The following is a 23,086-nucleotide window of genomic DNA, read 5'->3' as shown; positions in this document are numbered from 1 at the left end:
GTCTTATTGTCTTCAGGGATACCTTAAGGAGGATTGACTGCGTTTTCTGTGGGGAGATACGTAGCTTATGGAGTTCGGCCCAATCCTGCAATATCTGAATGGCATGATTTGCGATGGCTTCAAAGGATGCTCCTGAGTTTGCAGCGACAGATATGGTGAGGTCGTCGGCGAATGCCTGGGTGGTAACTGGGCCCAGGTCAAGAGCAAGGAGCCCATCAAGAACAATGCTCCAGAGAAATGGGCCCAGAACTGACCCCTGAGGACATCCCCTGTGGACAGAGCATGTGAGGCTTCTGTATGGAGTGGAAATTGTGATCTTCCGGTTATCCAGGTATGTTTGAATACACTTGTACAAGTTGGGTGAGGTATATCGCACATAGTGTGCATAGTGTTAGGGTTGGGCTCCACCTGTGGTTTCCCACATCTGCGCCATATGTACACTGTGAAGAAATACAGAACACTGTAAATGCCAGAAAAAGTGTAGTGTGTTGAATGTGTAGTATTGTGTTGGGTTCTGTTGTGTGTCCTGGCATTTGGCCGCAGGACCCCAGATGGGACCCCACGTTGCCCGCACACACCACTAGGAGGTAACCAGGCTGCCCATTATTCTCTGGCAGGTCTCCGTCAGGGTCGCCTGAGCTTCCTGAACGGTATATCGCACAATGTGTGATAATGCTATTATTATTGCTATTTACAATGAATGTTTAATGTGACCGTCATTTTCTTCAGCAGTGCATGCATTTACACGCCGTGCACTCCAGAATGTGTGGTGTATTCCTAACAGCATCTTGAACACACTATTGAAGTTCCTGATGAGCGTTAACTTCAGTCACGTATTCTTTGCTTTTGATATGACTCCATTGATAAAAATTAGCAGGATTCAGAGACGGTGACTGGGCTAACCACTTTTATCGGAGCGGTGTGACCACGATCCTTCCAACGTTCTGAGTAATGGTTGTTCAAGAAAAATGTCCCTGTTGGGTGAAATGTGCATCTCGCACATTTCACCCAGCAGGGACATTTTTCATGCACCATCATATGTGAACCACTTGCATTGGCGTGTATCCAAGGAACCGTCTTCCAAAAGCACATCTAAAACTCGGGCGAGCAAGTATTCATTGTACTAAATGATCTGATAACGTGTGCGGACCGATAAAGCACCTTCTCTGTTATTTCCACCCAGACATTGACACTAAGGCAGCATCTGATACGCATGGTTTGCGTGTTGAGACACAATCTGTGTATCACAAGTCATATACTGTATTAGTTGTGCTGAATTTCATGTCTACAGGCCTCCTTTTCCCCTCAGAATCTTAGGAATAAACGATTTTACATACCTTTCTGTAATAGCTACGTACAGTAGGCACTTCGAGTCAGACAGGCTAGGTGCATTTTACCCAAAGTAGCTTATGCGCCATCAAACCCCCATAACAACAACAACAACAGGCTAGGCAACAGTGCATGAACTGAATATGATGTGCTTTACAGGAACATGTCTTGTTCCCTTAAAGCCCTCCACGCAAAAGATTGATATTCTCACATGGGCTTTCATTGTTCGTATAACTTGACTTGGATCGCAGTTAACGGAGTCCAAATTCTGTAGAGCTTGATCGACTGAAAAAAATTGCATGTCTATAAGATTTACCGGTATTTGGATACTTTTGTGCATAATGCATTAGAGCCGCAGTACAATTTTCTATTCATTCGCCCAATACTAGATATTTAACAGCTAGCTCAGCAAATGAGAACTCCATAATTTTGCTTTAACATAATTTTTTAAAAAAATGTACTTATGGGGGAAAAAGAAGTTGGAATTAAGGTTTAAATATTTGGCTCTTGTTTTAAGCCAAACAGTGTGAACGTTATCTTTTTTTTTTCTTTTTTTTTTTTCAAACGGGATGAATTAACGCAGCACCTCAAATAGCACATTTTTTCCTAATTTCCATAACCCTTTGCGAATACTTGAGATTTTCACCATCGTCCTATAGATTAAATTCGGAAAGCAGTACTTGGTAAATCAAACAGGAAAGTCATGTTGTTTTTTCAATAAATTTTATTTTATGGATTTCTCTCGATTGCCATTAGTCTATTTTATGTTATTTACTATATTACAGTGTAATCATGTCGTTTTGCATCAATTTGCTGATCATCATCATTATCAGCCATTTTCAATCCACTACAGGATGAAGGCCTCTCCAGCAACTTTCCAGTTCCTTCTGTTTTGAGCACTGGTCATCCATTTACTCCCCACAAACTCATGAATTTCATCTATCCATCTCCGCCTTTGTCTTCCAGGTTTTCTTCTAGCTCCTCTTGGGTACCATTCTTAGTCTTAGTTATTTCTTAGTCCATCTGTCATCATGTCTTCGAGTTATGTGTCCTGCCCAAGACCATTTTAGTTCTTTAGTTTTGATAAGAATGTCCTTTACTTGAGTTTGCTGCTTAATCCATGTGTTTCTCTTCTTATCTAACAGTCTGATTCCCAGTATAATTCGTTCCATTCTTCGCTGTGTAGTTCTCAGCTTCTCTTCTATTCTTTTGGTGAGTGCCCAAGTTTCACTTCCATAAGTCATGGTGGGGAGTATACATTGGTTCATTATTTTACGTTTCAGACAAACTGGGATATTGCTCTTCAGTATGTGACTATATTTCCTGAATGCTATCCATCCAAAATTTATTCTTCTCTCGACTTCCAGCCATTTATCATTATTACAGCTAATAACTTGTCCTAGATAAGTATATGACGCCACCTTTTCAATTACTGCTCCTTCAATCATTTTTTCCCTTTCTGTGGCATACTTGTTCATCCTTACTTTTGTTTTAGCCATATTCATCTTTAGTCCAAAATCCTTATAACTGTGCATAACTGATTAAGATTTTCCTCTAATTCTTTGGGATCGTGGCTTATGACCACAATGTCAGCTGTAAATGGTTTAGGTACTCTCCGTTCACATTGACTCCTTTCTGCGACCAGTCTAATTTTCTGAAAGCTTCCTCAAGGGCAGCAGTAAACAGCTTCGGAGATATTGTGTCTCCTTGTCGAATTCCTTTCTCGATTTTAAATTTACTACTGTCTTTGTCTAGTCTAATAAAGGAGGTAGCACTCTCATATATTTTCTTCAAAATCATAATATGTGGGGTATCTATGCCTTGTCTTTCCAGTGCCCGAAACATTGCCTTATGTTGTATGGAGTCAAATGCCTTTTCATAATCCACAAATTCCAGGCATAATGGTGTTTTATATTCATTTGTTTTCTCCATTAGCTGTGATATTATATGAAGGTGATCCATAGTTGAGAATCTTGTTCTAAAGCTAGCTTGCTCTTTTGGTTGATTCTCATCAAGTATTCTTTCTAATCTGTTAGTAATGACCCTTGTGAACAACTTGTAGATGTGGGATAACAAGCTAATTGTTATGGTCTATAATTTCCAATTTCTGATTTTCCTTATGCAGCAAAACTATGATTGCATTATTCCACTGCTTAGGCGTCACACCTTTTCTAATGCACTTTGTGAAGAGCCTTGCCAGTTTTTGTGTTATGTCTCTTCCTCCCAATTTTAACGACCGTGACCACCAAATACGGAGGATGCGGAAAGGTCAGCGAATGACTACCACATATCCCCGGAGCAATATGGCCTTAGTTGCTAATGCTCCTAAAAACCAAATAACAACAACAACAACCCAATTTTAACAACTCTACAGTAACTTCATCTTCCCCCGGGGCTTTCTGATTCTTAATTTTCTTCAATGCATGTTCTACCTCATCAGGAAGAATATCGGGTATGTCGTATGTGTTGCTAATTTGCAATCCATCTTCCCCACTGCTGGCATCATACCCTCGCTCCTTGTATAATTCTTTATAGTAGTCTTCTGCTATTTGAATTATGCCTTCTCTGCTGTTTATAAGTACACCATCGCTATTCTTCAGTTTCAGTATCATTTGTCTTTCTGTATTACTGCTCATGGCTGCTGATTTAAATCCTTTGTTTTCCCTTAATGCTTGTTCTACTTTTCTTGTGTTAAATATTCTTATGTCCTCTCTGAGTCTCTTTCTAATGGCTTTGCATAACTCAGTATACTCAATTTTCTCCTGGCCAGTGTTTTTCTTGCTCTTCATTTTTCGCCTTCGGTTCATCATAACAAGTGTTTCTTGACTAATTTTTTCTTCCTTGGATTTCTTTTTCCCTATAGATTTCTTGGGCTTTATCACTTTCAGAAAGTTGTAATATTCCTCTTCGATATCTTGGTCCTGAGCAGTCTGCAGAAGCTCAAACTTGTTCTTAAGTTCCAGTACATACTGCTTTTTCTCCTCTTCTGTTATCTCAAAGACCTTTGTATTATTTACTCGAGTCAGTTTTTTCCTTTCCTTTCCTACATCTATATCAAGTGTACATCTTACCATTCTGTGATCCCTTACAACATGGCCGTCGTAGCCTAGTGGTCAGGCGCGCGGGTGCATAAGTACACGTGCCTTGAGTGACCGGGGTTCAAGCCCGTGACTGCTGAATACGATGCTGTTTCTTGTATTCTGTCTATCTTGTGAACTCCTCTGATCATTTGGTCGTCCCGGAGTATAAACAGAAAATTTATTTATTTTTGTATTTACCTTATTTAGAACGGTAACAACATTCACAATATATCTTCTGTTAGTGAGGATGAAGTCGATTTCATTAGTTGTTAATCCGTTTGGAATCTTCCATGTCCAGTTTCTGTTCACTTTTTCTTGAAAAAAGTGTTCATTACTTGACAATCCTTGAGATTCTGCAAATTCCACAAGTCTTTCGCCTCTTTCATTTCTTTCACCAATTCCAAAATTTCCTATAGTTCCCCTTTCTGCACTGTTTTGTCTTTTTCGAATCTTAGCATTGAAGTCCCCCATAATAATAGTGTAGTGGGTTTTCTGCTCATCTAGAAGGCTCTCAATTTCGGTGTACATTTCTTCAACCTCTTCATCATCATGGCTCGATGTTGGTGCATAAATCATTATAACCTTTAGCTTGTACCTCGTAGAAATCTTGAGTATTAGTCTTGACACCCTTGGTGATGTACTTGTGAATTCAAAAATGTTGTTTTTTAAATCTTTATGGACCAGAAACCCAACTCCACCTTCACTCCTTTCACTGTTTCCATTGGTGTACAGCAGATTTCCACTTGATAAGCTTATAAGTGATTCATTTCTTCTTCTTGTTTCAGCCAAACCGATGATATTCCAATTCACATTTTCTAATTCCTTTTCCAGCTCTAATATCCTGTCTTCACCGATGAGTGATCTTACGTTGTAACAGGCCAAGTTCAGTTTCCGTGCATAGCAGCCTGGTCGTACCCAGAGATTCTTAGCCCCCTCTGCTTCCACTCTGATCCTCTCGCTGCCGTAAGAGGGGGAGTGAAAACCGCTGGGGACTGAGGGCCATTTGTTTTGTCGTGATGTCATATGCTGGAGGGTTTGGTCTTTTCCTCTTTACGCTGACCAGGCGTCTTGAAGAGAACCACTGTACACGTTCGTTGCCACCTAAGTGACGTAACAGGGCTTTCCATCGAGAAGGTGTGCATGAGTGGATTTTATGGAGGCAGGCTAACCGGACTTCTCCTAAATCTTCTGTAATAGAAAGATATTGGATCCATCAGTGTTTTAGACTGAGTGTCTGATAACACACAGGATACCTGTTCCCCTCTAATCCCCTAATTCGCTGATACCGGAAGTTATCTCACGAAACTTTAACTTGTTTTAAAAACTGTGCTGTTTTCTAAAAAAATCCTGAGACCCTTTTAAATTCCTTTTGTTGTCAGAAAAATTCACTGTCGAATTTGACATACAATTCTGAATCACCCTCGTATGTGATGTTTCTCATACTGCAGCTCATAAATTCAGCTGGCTACGGCTCTCTTATTAACTGTTGCTTATTTAGTATAGAGATTTATTGAATAGCTTATTTTGTAGTATATTTCATATAAAATATTTTATTAGAATTTTACATAAATTTAATATTTGATTTAGTTAACGGGTATCTAATAAAAAGATGAATACGGAAATGCGACGATATAATTATAAAACTATTATAGTAAACTTTTTAAAAAAAAACCCTCACCTTGGGGATTGATGCTGGATATGAAAATTTTTGGAATATAGAGAGGTATACCTCCACTTTTTCTACTACCTTTCTTCAAAACTGCTCACCCAAAGTTGAACATTTTTGGTTGAACAGTTTTGGAGAAGCGAAAGTGAATATTAAACACTAACAACTGAGCTTATTTACACCTGTAAACATTCTTAATGACTGAAAGGTAAGGCTGGTGGTTACAAATGCAAATAACATTTTAATTTGTTAAATGTAAAGAAATGACAAAAGTCACAGCAAATGTTGTCATGTACGTAATTTCAAGTTTAAATGAATGGCGAGTACAGTATCAGAAAGCATATCAATCAATGTGCCTTAGAGAAAAATACTTTAGCATTGGAGGATAAAAATAACCATTCTTCTTAAGGAATAATTATAATAATGTATATGAAATATTTATCGGTTTACATAAGACATTTTGATTTTAATAAGGTACTGTGGAGAAATTCAATTTCTCGCATGTTATAACAAGGATTGCTAAGTTTCTTTTTTTACTGCCGTTATGTTTTTGCAGCTGAAGTGCTGTATGACTATAATGGTGGTAAAAAGATTGGTTGCGTGAAACTAAATCTTGTTTGTGCTCCTCAGTAAGTTTATGGAAGAGGTTAACCATAGATATTAATGAAGTATGCATTTTTACAGCTTTTCTCATATTGGGTATTTTTCATCTCTCTCTCTCTCTCTCTCTCTCTGTCTTCGCTCTCACCTGTTCTAAAGTGACGTCATACTGGTCACCCTCTCACAAAAGCTCTGTGTGATCAGTCCTATACTGTAGTTGTAAGTTGTAAGGGCAGTTCGCGCTAAATTACGAAGTTAACTGGAAGAGAGAAATATCATGCTTATTTACATGGATTCTTAAAGACAAATACGAATGCTGGATTGCCTTCCTAACACTCCCAGATTGTAACACACTGCAGAAGAATAACAAATATAACTAATGATATTTGAAATTATTATTTAAAAATATAAATTAAAATATCGAATTAGTATTTGTTTTTCATTTTTTCCATTTTTTTGGGGGAAAAAATAGCTGTTTTTTTTTTTTGGCGAAATACACACACACACTCTGGCCAAAAAAGTACGAACACTGCAGAAGAATACTTTGTATTCTTTGACTGTCTTTGTATCAAGACAGTCACAGAAAGAATAAATGCAAATAGATGCAAAGAAAACTGACGTGGTGTAATGACGTGTTGCTTCGTTAAGTATAAATACTGCAGAGGCTGTTCGTCTGCAGTAATCTGAAGCCAGATTGGCAAAAACGCGTGATCTCTCAGGCATTGAAAAAGGTTTTGCCCGTGAGTGCAGAGCCACAATTAAAGAAACGAAAGACAACTGGTTTCTCAAAAGCATCCATGTCAAAGATTTCTAATGACTGGAAAGCAAACGGTTCTTCCACGTCCGAAAGGCTTATTAAGTGGCATAAAAAAAACAATATCTCAAGAGGGAAGCCTTCGTACTCTAAGGAGGACTGTACGAAAAAATAGGACAACCAATGCACAGAAAATAACACCTGAATTCAATCAAGCCCAGAACTGCTCTACTTCAACCCTTGCCTTGCGCAAGGAATTGAAGAAATTGTGTATTGGCAGTCGCCTGCGTATAGGGAAGCCACTTGTTTCAGAGAAAAACAGAAAAATCCGCTTGTCGTGATTGGACAGTGGAACAATGGAAGAAAGTCATGTGGTTAGACGAATCGCGATACGCTCTGTTTTTCCCTGACGGTACAGTATTTGGTTTTCTGACAGAGACTGTGGCGACAACCTGACGAAGCGATGGACCTTGCTTGCCTTTTTAAGACAACCCAGGCATTTGGGGGTGGTATCATAGCATGGATTGGGTCCGTTGATAGCGTTGGAAGGCCGAATGTCATCCAGGGAGTACCTGAATTTTGTATCAGATCTACTGCACCCTACAGTGTTATATTTTTATCCTTAAGTGGCCACCACCACTTAGTGGTGGTCATCCATAAAGTGCCACTTAGGTGGCCACTTTATGGATGACTGTGTAACAGCGCATCATGCACTGATTTGGAGAACACTACACGGATTTCCACCATCTTCGCTGGCGCTCTACATTCGCCTGATCTCAATCCTGTTGAGAATATGTGGAATAGAAAGAAAACTATTCGGAAACGAAGTCCTCCTCGAATTTTGTCGCAGCTGCACGATATTTTGCTGGTTACAGTTAGACCAAAACGCACTAAAACACCTTATAAAATCCATGGCTCCCCACACACTTTCTATTGTTCGAAACAAAGGCTGCCTTATTCGATACCGTAGTTTTTTGGCCAGTGTGTATATAATGTATCCCAAAAGCAACAGTGCAGAATTTCTGTAATTCTTGGCACAGAATCTGCTTAATAACGTGATTCTATATTTGATTTTCAGCATGTGTTCATTAACACGCATTTGTTTCCTGCACAGGTATCATTTTCACTATATGTTACAAACTTGATTTTTGCTATAAATGGTTTTTAAACTGCATACTTTTTTTTTTTTTAATTTTGAAATCCATTGCATGGTTTATTTTGGGACGCATTGTACAGGGTTGTTAAAATTAAAGTATCTCTATGTAGAGGGCTCTGGAGCAAATTCTAAGGCTCGTACTGAAGAGAAATTTGGAAAACAGGTACAATAAAGAATGCGCTCGCCATGTATTGGAAAAAAAAAATAGTTAAAATTTGTCACTACATGGGCTGTGGCAATACAAATCACTTGAACAGCACTACAATTGTTCAATGTGACTTCCATTTTGGTCAACAACAGTTTCCATTCAAAGAACAGCATTTTCTACAAAAGAATGTAACATGTCAACTAGAATAGCCAGCACACGACGTCTAATGCTGTCCTACCAGAGTTTGACATCCTTCCCGATACACTTGGTTCTTCAAAAAATCCCACAACCACAAGTCGCATGGGGTGAGGTCCGATGATCGGGGTGGCCAAGATGTCTGGAAACAACGGCTGATGACCCGTTCGTCTGTAAAGTGTTGCCTTAGCAATCTTTGGACACAACGGTGGATGTGGGGTGGCACACTATCTTGCATGAATATGGTATCCTAAAGGTACCCACGTTAGGCCGCCGTAGCCTAGTGGTCAGGCGCGCGGGTGCATACGTACACGTGCTTTGAGTGACCGGGGTTCAAGCCCGTGACTGCTGAATACGGTGCTGTTTCTTGTATTCTATCTTGTGAACTCCTCTGACCGTTTGGTCGTCCCGGAGTATAAACAGAAAATTTATTACAGCTCTAGTATTGCGAAATTTGCCAACATTTCATAATGTCGCTGTCCAGTGACGGAACATGTGCGGGGTCCAGTCGGTGTTACCTGTTCAAAAAAATATGGCCCAATCATGAATATGGCCCAATAAATCGACACCACACTGTCACTTTTGGAGAATGCAACGGGACCTCTTGGATAACTCGAGGTTTTCTGTTGCCCAAATGCGACAGTTGTGGGTATTCCTTGTCCATTTAAGCAGAAGTGGGCTTCATCACTCCAAATGATGTTCCATGGCCAAGTGATATCCACTGTCATTCGCGCCAGAAACTGAAGTACGTATGTTAAACGAATATCTGCATCACCATGCTTTAGCTGCTATAGCATGTGCATCCGCTGTAGTGCAGGCAAACATCTACTGTATGATTTTGAAGAGACTGCTTTGCTTTTATGCAGTACAATAGAGCTGAGTAGTGGCGCTGTGGCAATAACTTACGATTATGCAAATAACTTACGTTATGTGCATAATCGTAACTAAGATAGTTACGCGCCATACAGTGACAAATTTTGTAACTATTTTCTTTTTTTTCCAGTAAATGGCGAGCGCATTCTTTATTGTACCGGTTGTCCAAATTTCTTTTCAGTATGAGCCTTAGAACTCGCTCCAGAGCCCTCTACATAAGGTTACTTTAATTTTAACAAATCTGTACTGTCATGGCTATTTGCAAATTAATTTAGAAATTACAGTCCGAGTTTTATTTTTTGTTTTAATTATTTCATTTTAAAAACAGTTTCTCATATTTATAGTTATACCCGAATTTTAAAGATCGTTTATCGAGTGGATTGCATGGAAGAATATGGTTCCACTCCCAATTTCAAGGAAATAATAGTCTCTTAGAAACCAAATAAATCAGTGTTCAGATTTTGTTGTGGAATAAGAAAGGTTTAACATAATTTTTTTTTTTTGACAGGTCACTGCGGGACAAATGAAAGGGGTTTATTGATCATACAGTGCTACCTATCCTTGTGCTAGAGCAAATTTTTATTCAGATAATTTCCATATGATAACTTAATGCAATTAATTGATGTTCTTTATATTTTTAAGAATAATTAAAACCTGTCTGAATAGAAAAGAGAATTTTTATTGACCTTCAGTGGCGCAGTTATGGCCGAAGTTGAGGTTGTGCCGAAAAATCCCCAAATAGCTAACCGCTACAAACATATCGTGCAGTGATGGATAACAAAGTAATTGCTTCTTGACGTTTAGAATTTGTTATTAATTCAAAGAAAAGTTTACTCTGGTCAATTTAAAATTAAAAATAATTTTAATTGAACATAACTGATACTTACTTTGCATTTTTCTCCTGTGAAACCGTGGACTTCCTAAGAAACTACTCTTTATTGTGTTTAGCCGAGACTTCCAGTATGGTTGATTCATACTAGGAGACCCGGGAGGTGTGTTTAGTGGACTCTCCTCAGGAGTACCACGAGGCGTTGGTTTAGGAGAGGTAAGGGGAGAAATAGCGGGACTTCCTGCGTGCAGACTGCTTGACATACTGCTACGTCTAGTACGTCTGAAAAATAAGTGAAAATATAATTAAGCTTTCACACTGAGAATATTTTTATGAAGCACATGTTTACAAGAGAGTCCACTGTGTGGATTACATGCAGTTTTAGTTCTCTGTGCACTGTTTTGAACTACTTGTATGCTGTATACATAAAATGGCATCTTTTAAAGTTAGATTGGTTTGGATTGTTTAGAAAAAAAAACAGAAAATCAGCTAAGGTTTATTTTTATACCGTGCATGTAAATTGTGCCTTCTGGGTTCGTTTGACGCAGAATACAAAGAACACGTTAGTTAACGTAAGCAGTGCGTTGCATTTCAGGTGAGTTAATTTTTATTTCTTAAATTAATTGATTTTTATTTATTTATCTGCGATGAATAAAATTAAAAAGTGAATAATTGTCTTATTAAAGATTAATTAATAATGTATAAAAGTAATTGTTTTCACTTTGCCGCAACAAGCTTGTTATCCAGCGCTTCAGCTACAATATACGGATAGCCTCTGTGATATGTATGAAAAACAAGTTACAGTAGTTTATGTACGCAGTGCGTTACATTTCAGGCGCATTAGCAAATAGCTCATGATTTATAACAAAATAAGTCAACTCATCGACATGAAATTTTTTTACAAATATTCCTAAAATATTCTAAGTAGTATTGAAATTTTGAAATGGATCATACCTCCTGTTCTAAATTTATAGTACTATTTCTGTAGGGAAACTGGGAAGGAATATTATGAAATCGGAATTGAACTTAGAACCATCCCAGACGCCAACAGAATACATGTTGAAAATTTGCAATCCGCATTTTTCTTTTCGATTAATGCGAAAACATACTTCATTTACGCAATTTTTAGGGAGGTATTGAACGAGACTTGTGAAATCGTAACTAGACCAGAAATTTTCCCAAGAACCAACAAAACATAGTTTGATCCGACATTTCGTTCTAGAGTAATACGGAAAATATACTTTCATTTATATGAATAAATTTCTGTGGTCGGATGAAGGATGTGATTGTTCTTGCAACGGACCAACGAAACATACGCTGAAAATGTGATATCGATGGGACTTTTTTTTTTTATTAGGTAATGTCTGAACGTCGGTAACATACTTCCATTACAAGTTAGGTAATGTACTCAGTATGCTACATTTCAAGCAAATTCTCCTTTTTTATTCAAATGAAATTCATTTTTTCCCTTTTCTTTTCTATGATTAACTGAATTGAAAAGTAATACAGTTAACTTATAAATAAATAAATATAATTTTTATTATGGAAAGAGAAACCATACACATTCCTTCACGGCAAAGGAATTCCAGGGGTTAATAATTTGAGTGAGGCACTAAAAGTGACAATACAATTAGTAGGAGAATAAGCAGTGTGACGATACGTACATAAAATATGAGCAACAAAAAACATTATGTAAATGAGAAAATAAGATTAAATGCAAACATGTACATTGGCAGCAGTAACGTTGATTATGGCGTAGAGGTCTCTATGGTAAGGACAATGCTCTATCTGTACTTTTTTATCTTCACTAATTTGTGCATCCATCCTTTGCTGAGCGTGTTAATCATTTGGTTGGGAAGGAATATGTCCGCAAGAGCAAGCCTGTTAGTATGCCTGACGAGTATCGGAGTGGATTTGAGACGAGGTTATGGGATCCTCCAGGAGCACGAGTCCCAAATTATGATTGGGAGATTTATCCTATTAGCATTTTAGCTGTGAAAATGATCCTCCTTTCATTAATAAAGGAGGACATTCTTCTGATTGGAAATGCGGCTGCCAGTTCACTGGTAGTGATCCCGGGATTGTGATAGAGATTGGTATTATCCCACTTCAGAAGCCCGTACCCTCCCTGTGTAAATTCTTTACATATCAGTGGGAACTGCTGTGGCCCAAATTTCGGAACCGTACAATATTGATGGATAGATTGAAGTAATTGTGAACTTTTTATTATTATTATTTATTTTTTTTTTTTATGAGGATGGAGTTGTTCCGAACATGGAGCAATTGCTGCATGGTAATAATAATAGTAATAGAGGCATGTGATACAAGAAAGCAAGCGTTATGAGCTTAAGTAGCATCAGCCAAAAAAAAAAAAAAAAAAACAACCATTCCCTCTAAAAGTTTGTCCAGTTCCTCCTTGGATTTAGTGAAGCTATCAACTTCCACAACGACAGTTGGAAGTAATGAAAGAGGCCTACGTGCTCTGGATTCATACTACGAAAATTTTTATTTTTATTTCTCAGAGCAAACTAAACTAAAATTACAATTAATTAGCTTTCGGCTGAGTGGACAGCCTTCTTCAGATAGAAAAATACTATTCTAACTGCCATTCAAAGTATTTTTCTATCTGAAGAAGGCTGTCCACTCAGCCGAAAGCTAATTAATTGTAATTTTAGTTTAGTTTGCTCTGAGAAATAAAAATTTTCGTAGACAGTTGGAAGTTTGTTCCAGCAATTAACCACACGCTGGCTAAAGGCAAATTTCCGAACATCTATTCTACAACTGTCTTTCCTCAATTTGAATTTATGTCCCCTTAGGTTCGTAATCTGAGCAAGCGGAAGAATCCCATCACAATTCAGCGTGCTGAACCCATTCAAGGTCTTATACACCCAGAGGCGGATTTAACGGCGGGCGCACCGGGCGCGCGCCCTGGGCCCGACCTCTGAAGGGCCCACGCAAAACCCCAACAAATTAGTTGAACATATTAGTTCAACTAATAGTTGAACTAATATGTTCAACTATTAGTTCAAAACTTTGTGATTATTATTATGCTATTATTAATTATATTATACATATATTCAAATTTTATTGGAAATAAAACATTAATAGTACATAATATTTTTTATTTATTTAAAAAAATGGTTAACATGTATTTTTATTTTCCCCGTCTCTCTCTTTTTTTTAAGGGTCCCAATATTTTCTTCTGCGCCCGGGGCCTCAACCGACCTTAAACCGCTCCTGTATACACCTCAATCAGATCACCTCGCAGGTGCCTAGTCTCCATATGCTGCAACTTGCAGAACTTAAGCCTTTCTCCATAAGCGCACCCTTTGTTCCTCTCACGATTCTTGTTGCCCTTCTCTGTACTCGTTCTAATAACTCTACATCCTTCCTAAAACGAGGCCTCCAAACCTGTATACAGTACTGAAGGTGTGGCCTGACCATTGCCTTATAGAAATGGATAATCACCTCCTTGTCTCTGCTAGCAAAATTCCTGTATATCATTGACAAAACCCCATGACCTGCTCTTGCAGCCTGTCTGCATTTCTCAGAAAACTTCATATCTGACTGCATAATTATTCCCAGGTCTTTTTCATTTTCTGTCACCCTAAGTGTAGTACCACACAGTTGGTACGGTCCTCTGGGGTTATGTCTACCCATATGCAGTACTTTGCACTTGTCAATGTTACACTTCAGTTGCCACTTCTCAGTCCATTTGCCCAAATTTTCTAGATCCTGTTGCAGTAGCACACTGCCATTAATAAATTCCATTACTGTCATTAACAACCCTGCCAACTTTGTATCTTCTGCAAACTTCGACACTAAGCCTGATATACCTTCATAAAAATCATTGGTAAATATACAAAACAACAGTGGGCCCAACGCCGAACCCAGTGGGACTCCACTAATAACATTAGTCCACGAAGAGCAGCGTCCATTGGTTACCACTCTCTGTCTTCTCCCACTCAACCACGCTTTTATCCATTGTTGCAACTTACCCTGAATACCATTCTGCTCTAATTTGTACAGTAGTGTTCCATGCGCAACAGTGTCAAAAGCTTTCCTGAAATCCAAGTATATGCTATTAAAATTATATTTTGCATCCAGTTCCTTTGTAAGCACATCACAGTATTCAATGAAATTTGTCAGACAAGACTTTTTCTTAACAAACCCATGCTGTGTCGGAATTATTACTGCAGTCTTGTCTAGATGATCCTGCAATGCATCTTGAACCAGTGACTCCCCGGAACAGAAGTTAAACTAACTAGTCTGTAATGACTCGTGTCATCCTTCGATCCCCCTTTGTGAATTGGGAATACATTTGACATCTCCAGTCCGTGGAGACTTCCCATGAGTCCAAGGATGCGCTCATAATTATGGCTAAGGGTTTGCTTAGTTCCTTTGCCGCCTCCTTTAATATAATTGGATAGATCCCATCCACCCCGGGTGCCTTTCTTATGTTTCACTTCAACAATCTCTCCTCCACTTTGCTCTCAGTTATTACAAAATTATTAAGCACCCTGTTACGATTTGATAAATTTCCCTCCTTAATAACTCCTCATGTGTGAATGTAGATGCAAAATACTCATTCAGTTTGTTCTCTATCTGAGCAGGATCATCAACAGCCGAACCATCGATATCAAGTGGACCAATCTGATTCATCCTCTTCCTTTTAAAGTTTATATAAGTAAAGAAATCCTTGCTGTTTTTCTTAGCATCTTTTGCCAAAGATATCTCGTAATCACAGACCAGTGATTACGAGATATCTTTGGTCTGTGATTATTTCGCTTGCCTAATTTCCTTTGTGACTTGATTACAGACTAGCTTATATCTGCCATAGGCTTCTGTGTCGTCTGATAATTTTTATGCATCCAATGCATTTTTCTTCTCTGCCACGAGTCTCATTAGTTCATTTGACAACCATTTAGACCTAAACCTTGAACAATATTGCTTAATCGGTGTGAAAAGTCTAGTAGCTTACAACATTAATTCCTTGAATGCTTCCAACTTAGAATGTGCTGTTGGCAGCATCATCAGTTGGTCCCACTGTACAGAATTTAAAAACTGTCTGAGACCATTGTAGTCACTTTAACTGAAGCAAGAACCTTACCTTTACCCCTGATGGTAATTATATCTTTAAGTAAATCCCACATCAGTACACTGTGATCACTGCCACCTAGTGGTTCCTTTATCTGCAAATTCCTAATACACGAATGATCACTGCTGATAACCAGATCAACAATCATCCAATAATTCCACAAAATTCTTGCTAGTGCGCGAGTGACCATTCCACAAGTTCCAGTCAATATCTGAGAAGTTATAATCCCCCATTATAAGACATTCTGATTTACTAGCCCATTCTATTTCTCTGTACAATTATTCGTTGTACTCATTCGAGTCATTACGCCTATAACACACTCCTTCTGTTATTTTTGCTTTCCCAGTGCTTATGTCACACCAAACTGACTCAACAATGCACTGTCAATCTATGGCAACTGGATGCACTTCCTTAGATTTTTTGTTTTTCTTAATTAACAGAATTACCCCTCTTCCCTTCCTATCCTGTCTATCCTTTCTGTACACATTGTACTCCCCAAATTCGAATTCTGCATTCCTAATATCTGTGTGACACCATGTTTCTGATATCCCAACAATATCCGCCTTTTATGTCTTGATCAGCACTTCAAATTCATCAAATTTATTTACTATATTTCTAGCATTGGTGTACATTCAAGTATACACACATCTATTCTTATTCTTAGTTACCATAACACAGCCCATGTATTTTTTTGTTTCATGACTGTCATAAGTTCCCGAAACCCCTGCACCCCTCGTTCCAGACCGCTGCTTATTCTAATAGAAGTAGTGCAAGGATCACCTTCACCTCTGGCTGCGGCTACTTTTGACCTTTAAGTCTGTGAATCCCCCAAGCTAGTAGTTTTCCAACTTACCTAAAGCTGCCTCGATAGCATCAGCAAACACTCTTGCACCCTTTCTATTTCAATGTATCCCATCCCTGTAGAAGCAGTCTCTCCTGTTAACAAGCACAGGCCACGCTGAAAAAAATTCTACCCCATGAGCCCTGACAATCTCTCCAGGGCCGAATTGATTGACAAGGCTCTCATCATATATTCCCTCCTATCGTGTCTGGGGAGAATTGCAGGCACTTTCAAATTAAACCCTAACTCACGACTTTTTTTCAACATTGACCTGTACTTCTTAAGTAAATCTGCAGATCTCCTAGTCATTAATGTCATTGGTGCCAACGTGTACAACAATATCACCCTTCGTGCCCTTTAAAAATGATAACTGCTCTACAATATCATCAACTTTTGCCCCTGACAAACATACCCTGGTCCTGTTCCATCTATCCTTTTTACACAAAAAAAAAAAAAAAAAATATTATTTTAGGTTTGCCCGTAATTATTTACATTAACCCATATTTGTGTCTGTAAATTGCTTGTACTCTGTGGTCGATTTGCCTGTTTTGCTGGACGAAAAAAACCCCAGTTTCTGGGGGAGAAAAACATTGCTGTCTACGCCTGAGACCGACTAATTCAGCCACGGAGTGAAAGAAGCCCATTAAAGTTCCTCGCGTCATCGACTGGATTCGAAACCGGGCCTTTTCCACCCGGTGTGGCGAGGATGGTGACGATACCACTGTGCTACCCGCGCAGACATTCTTTTTACACAATATATTATGCGTCTCCCTGACAATAGAGTCACCAACAATAACTAATTCCTGTGGGACCAGCGCATTGCCTTGGAGATTGCCTCTGTTTTGCCTGATGCACAAGAGTGAGCTCTGGCGTTGAGTTGGGCAGCTGAGAGCTTGACGGACCCCTCATATTAATTTCTTCGAGGGCATCTACCCTACACTTCATTGAGGTGTAGAGTAGATGCCCTCGAAGAACGTAATTAGAAGGTTGCCTGAATTGCACTTAACTTTGAAGATAAATAATTTTTAGCAACCATGATGACAAATGTTTACGAAATATGTCAAATGAAGTAATTCTTAAACATAAATAGTATTAATCCGGAAATTATGATAGGGCGATAGAAAACTTGTAATGAAATGCTTTGTGGTATATATCGAAATTGGGTAGCACAAAGATACCCAATGTCCAATTTAGGAAGTAGGCGACTTTGAGAGAAATTAATGTTTTCATTTTAGGAACAAATTTAAGCTGTATTTTAAGAAACCTTTTTTTTTTTTAAGTTTTTAAGAAATATTATTCCAACATTTAAAATGTAAGTATCCTGTAGTAAAAAATTAATACATTTTTATTCAATGCATTTATTAAAACGATAAAGGAAACTGTTAAAGTTATTAAGGAAAACGCTGAAGTTTTTCTTAATTTAGAATTTATTTTCTTAATTAAGAAAATAATTATGTCTGTCTATAAAAAGAATAATAAATTTCTTGTAATGGGACTCCTGAGTTGGATCTTGTAATTTTTAATGCAAGGAGTGGAATGAAAGCAGTTGGACAGATACTTTTGTTCAGCCGACCGGGCTAGCCGGGTGGGTCAAGTGCCTGCCTGGCAAACCAAAGGTCGCGGGTTCGATTCCCGCCTCGGGCTTGGATCAAAGTACTGCAAAAACCTTGGGAGGCGCATTATGGCCACAGAAGCCTATGCGCCAACAACTACCAAAAAAAAAAAACATTTGTTCAGTGTATTGATTATCGAGTTTAATTTGTTATAAATGTTATTCGAAATAGGTTAGATACACGTGTTAAGTGCCAACGAACTAAGGCTTTTGGCGTTAGTACACTGAGTGGACAGAAATCATAGGATACCTACCTACTTAGTAACGGGTAGGCCCACTTTTCGCCCGGATATGGGCAGTCACACGGCGAGGCAGTGAGTCCACTAGTTCGTGAAAGCGTTCCACAGGTATTTCCATACTGTGGCTCTGTGGGGAGGCGCATTGTCCTGCTGGAAGAGTCCATTGCCCTGTGGGTGCACGATGACCATAAAGGGACGCAGATGATCTGCAAGGCTGGGCACCTCTTCTACCTGGTATACGCCTAGACATACCAGAGGTCCCAACGTATGCCAGATGAACACGTCCCAGACCATTACCGACCGTTCACCTGCCTGAACAGTTCTTTGTTGACATGACGGGTGCATAGCTTCGTGCGGTTTCCGCCGGATACGCATCCTCCCGTCTGCTCGATATAACTGGAAACGGTACTCATCGGACCACGAGACCCGTCTCCAATCATCCAAGGTCCAGTGCCGATGTTCTTTCGTCCAGCTGAGGCGTAGAGTCCTCTGTCATGGTGTTAGCAATGGGAGTCTGGCGGGTCGGCGGGTCCCATAATCTGTTGCGGATAATGTTCGCCTGATGGGCTTGGTGGAGACGTTTCTGGCACCTCCCTCGTTGAAATCGGCGGTGATTTGTGCCACTGTCTCTCTCCGGTTGGCCGAAACAATGCCAGAAAGACGTCGACGGCTACGTTCATCCACCACCTTTATCCACCCACAGCGCTGTCCACGATGAGATGTTATTAGTATTAGTAATGGCCGCATGGTGCAAGAAAGCCTAGGGCTTATGCTGCACCAGCCAAAAAAAAAAAAAAAATAAATAATAAATAAATAAAATAAAATAATAATAATAATTAATAAAAGAAAATGAAATTAAACCTATCATCCTATGCGCTTCCCTGACCCGAAGGTACTATCCAGATGACCTTTGAATTTCCCCAAACTGTCAGCCTCTAACACCCATGTAGGCAACTTATTCCAGTAATTTATAACTCGCTGGCTAAAATAAAACTTCCTGCAGTCCAATCTAAACATTACCCCCCCCCCCCGTAACTTGAATTTGTCCACTAGTTCTAGCATCATTTGTAATCTTGAAAATTTCGTCCTCATTCATTTTACTGATGCCTCTCAGAGCCTTAAACACCTCAATCAAATCTCCTCGAAGGTGTCTAGTTTCCAAACTCTGCAACCCACATATTCGAAGTCTTTCTTCATAAGGACGCCCTTTTGCCGATCTCACCAGGCGAGAATTATTCCGAAATGGCGTATTCCCGATACACTCTTAATACTGTCGAACGAGGATAGTGCAATTCCTGTATAACCTCCGCGATAGAGTGACCCATGCGTCGGGCACCCACTATCATTCCTCTTTCAAAGTCGATTAACTTACGACGTTTATCCATCCTGACACCGAATTGCCGTCTACGTGAATGCAGTGTACCTATACACCTGTCAAGCGGTGGGTTCGTCCACTAGCGAAAGAGGTGACAGCGTCGCGTTGCGCAGGAATCAGGTAGCCCATGAATTCTGCCCTTTCAGTGTATATTGTGTCTATTCTTCAGTTTGTTTACTGTGTTATGTGTGCCTGGCGGATTCCTGCGTCAAGCCTGTGGGACCTCGCTGTCTTACAATAGACAATCGCCTACCCTTGGAAGAGAGACTCCTGCTTAAGGAGATACTGCTCATTGTAAACTCAGTGGATGACGTTCTCCCTCAACCTAATGAAGGACAAGGCAAGGTGGCAAGGCGCCTCCGTAGCCAGGTGGGAAGGAGCAGCAGTGCGTACCACACGCTTCTTGATTAGACCGGGGTTCGAGCCCGTCACCACCAAATACGAAGGATGCGGAAAGGTCAGGGAATGACCACCGCATATTCCCGGAGCAATATGGCCTTAGTTGCTAATGCTCCTAAAAACCAAATAACAAACAAACAAACAGCAAGGTGGCAACATCTGTTGAGTTCCCTTTCTGCCAAAACTTAACGGTAGACTTCAGCATATTACAATCTCTGATATTCCTAGTTTTATTACACTGAACAACAAATTTTGGGTCATATCTTATTATGGGCATGAAAATTTTAGCACACCAATATAGATTTTGGGGTGCTAAACACGGAAATAGTGCTTAAAATGGCAGATGGGCTCTTGTTTTCGAAAAAAAAGTAGTTTTTTTATATTTATACAAGCTATTTTTTTTTTTTTTTATATGGCAGTGAGATGTAGGTACGAACATACCTGTATCAAACACGGGACGTTTTGACCTTTCGCTTGTATTCAGCTTCGGGAGCATCCTTTTTCGCCATCCAACAATAATCGGCTAACATGGCGGCATTCCATTTGCTTTTGTATCATCGTTGCGATGTCTTGATGGAAGCGCTCACCATGTTCATCGCTGACGGCACCACAGTTTAGCCGGAAGAAATCCAGGTGTGAGTGCAAGAAATGTATCTTGAATGACAGGTTGCACCCCCAGTTTTTCGTAAGAAGTAATGAGATCTTCCACAAGCTGCCTGTAGTTGCCGGCTTTAACATTTCCTAGAAAACCAGTCTTTTTACGCTGATTTCTCGCTGTCACTAAGGGCACATTCGAACGTTCGTCTTTGGAAAGTTGACTTATTTGTAGACCAATGAAAACACTTGCCTTAACCTTCGCTGTACTAAGTTTTGGAAATTTCGCTTGCAAGTATGTGAATTCGGGACCGTTCACTTCCAAAACATTCACGAAATTTTTCATGAGCCCCAATTTGATGTGGAGAGGTTGAAGCAAAACTTTATTTGGATCTACGAGAGGTTCAAATGCTACGTTCTTCATTCCGGGTGTTAATGATTTTCGTGAGGCCAACTCCTCTTCTCGTAGTGGGATAGTCGTGGCATATCCTTGGCACGACTATCCCACTCGCAGAGAAAGCAACAATACTTAGTGGAACCCTTTTGTAGTCCTAATAAAATGGCGATTACCTTTAAATCACCACATATCTGCCACTCATACTTCTTATAGTGTACACCTAGAGGCTGTTCTCCATGTTTGCGTTTGTTTCTTTTTTTTTGTGGACGGCATACGCAAGAGGAATTGAATGCAGCATATTTCCATTGTGTAATAACACAGCCCATATTAATCTCACACGACACAAATACTGCGCAAAATGTAGGAATCTCACAGAGAACAAATGCAAACTGAGCACAAATCACCCAGTAGCTAGCCATATTCGAGGATTACTGCAGTAGAGTTGAAGACGCATTTGAGGCAACAACAACTTATCACGTGATAAGAGTGTTGTAGTACTGAAACTGCGGCATTGGCATGCCTTTTGCTGAGAGCCGTAGTTGATAATGTAGAGTAACTCGCTAATATGAGATCCGAACTGTAATTCGAAAACAAGAGCCAATCGACAAATTTTAATGTGATTTTCATGTTCAGCAACATAAAATTAGTCAAGATTGGGTATTTTCGTTTTCGTAACATTTTATATGTTGACTAGTGTTATTCTTAATTAAATTCCTCTGTATCTTCATTTCTATTTCAGCGGTGTTGCCAACCTTTGGCAAAGTTTAACTGTATTCAGATTTTCCGGGAGGAAATTCGTGAAGTGAAGAAGAAAAATCGGGATATTGCGGGAGCCCATCTGTAAAATCCAGGGTGGTGTAATTTTTACCTCACTGCCTTTTTAGGACATCCTAATATCAGCAGTGCTAATATTATTTCATAAAATAGCACACAAAATTATTATCTGTAATTTTGTTTTGGATTAAAATAAAAATCCTAATCCATTTAAAACTGGCATGTTTTATGCAGAGTCATTATAAAAGAATGCCCGTATATTTAAGTGTTGCAATTGATTAAATATTAGGTGATGATTGCTGTCACTAAATGCAAAGAAAGTCCCTGAATTTTCTTTCTTATTTTGTAAACTTCAGTATGAGCACCTCTTGTTGCTCTGAAAATCACGAAGCATTCAACATCTGCCCATACATCCGCCAACGGCACAGAATGTTTGGTGTTAACAGTTGCAACGGCTTCAGTAATTTGGATGTTACTGTTAATGTAATTTTATTATAAAAATAAGCATTACGTAAATAGGTATCCTCAAAACTAAATCTGATAAGTAATTTATGGGATCTGTGGCATTGGTGTTCTTCAGAGAATTATATGATATTTTTATTTCTGTGCATTACTATGCACAGAAATAAAACAGTTTGCTGACCACTGTTTTCATTTGTGCCGTTGATAGGGTCTCAAACTGGAAAATAGACATACAAGCAAACAGTTATCACAAAAGTTCACTTAGTAATCTTTTTCCCAATAACTAAATATTTAAGAAATTTTTTTAGATAGAAAGTAATCTCGAAATGTGTTAAATAGTTGAAATTTCAGGATTTCTTTCTTAAACATGCTTCATCCTTCACCCCAAATTGCTTGGTGACAGAGATTTTGAAAAGGTGGCAGCTCTGTCTCACTCTCTAGTTGTATTCTTTCTCTTTGTCGTTAGGTTTTTGCAGTATTATGCCAGACCCTTTTTTTTTGTGAAATGAAAATATTATTTCTATATATTTATTAAGTCAAGAATGAAAATTTGGGTTGTTTAGAAAGGCTTGTCGAGATGTCCACAATTTTATTTAAAATCAGACCAATTCGGCATTGGTGTTTTAGAATTTCCACAGGGCCGATGCTTCTTGAAAAAATGGTCA

The 23,086-nt window shown here is 39.0% G+C and overlaps 1 protein-coding gene across 1 annotated transcript in view; it reads right to left on the bottom strand.

Annotated features, from left to right (window-relative positions):
* LOC150077446 (serine/threonine-protein kinase BRSK2-like) overlaps positions 1-23,086 on the bottom strand; it is a 614,186-nt gene that overhangs the window by 90,210 nt on the left and 500,890 nt on the right. Inside the window, exon 14 of the mRNA XM_090386750.1 lies at positions 10,689-10,912. Within this exon, the coding sequence (XP_090242876.1) occupies positions 10,689-10,912 (224 nt within the window). The remainder of the gene's footprint in view (positions 1-10,688; positions 10,913-23,086) is intronic.

Source organism: Mastigoproctus giganteus, chromosome 12 (genome assembly GCF_048544385.1).
Source record: "Mastigoproctus giganteus isolate SK-2022 chromosome 12, ASM4854438v1, whole genome shotgun sequence".
NCBI classification, from domain to species: domain Eukaryota; kingdom Metazoa; phylum Arthropoda; class Arachnida; order Uropygi; family Thelyphonidae; genus Mastigoproctus; species Mastigoproctus giganteus.
Note: the sequence above shows the minus strand (reverse complement) of the source record. Positions and strands in the feature narration are given on the sequence as shown.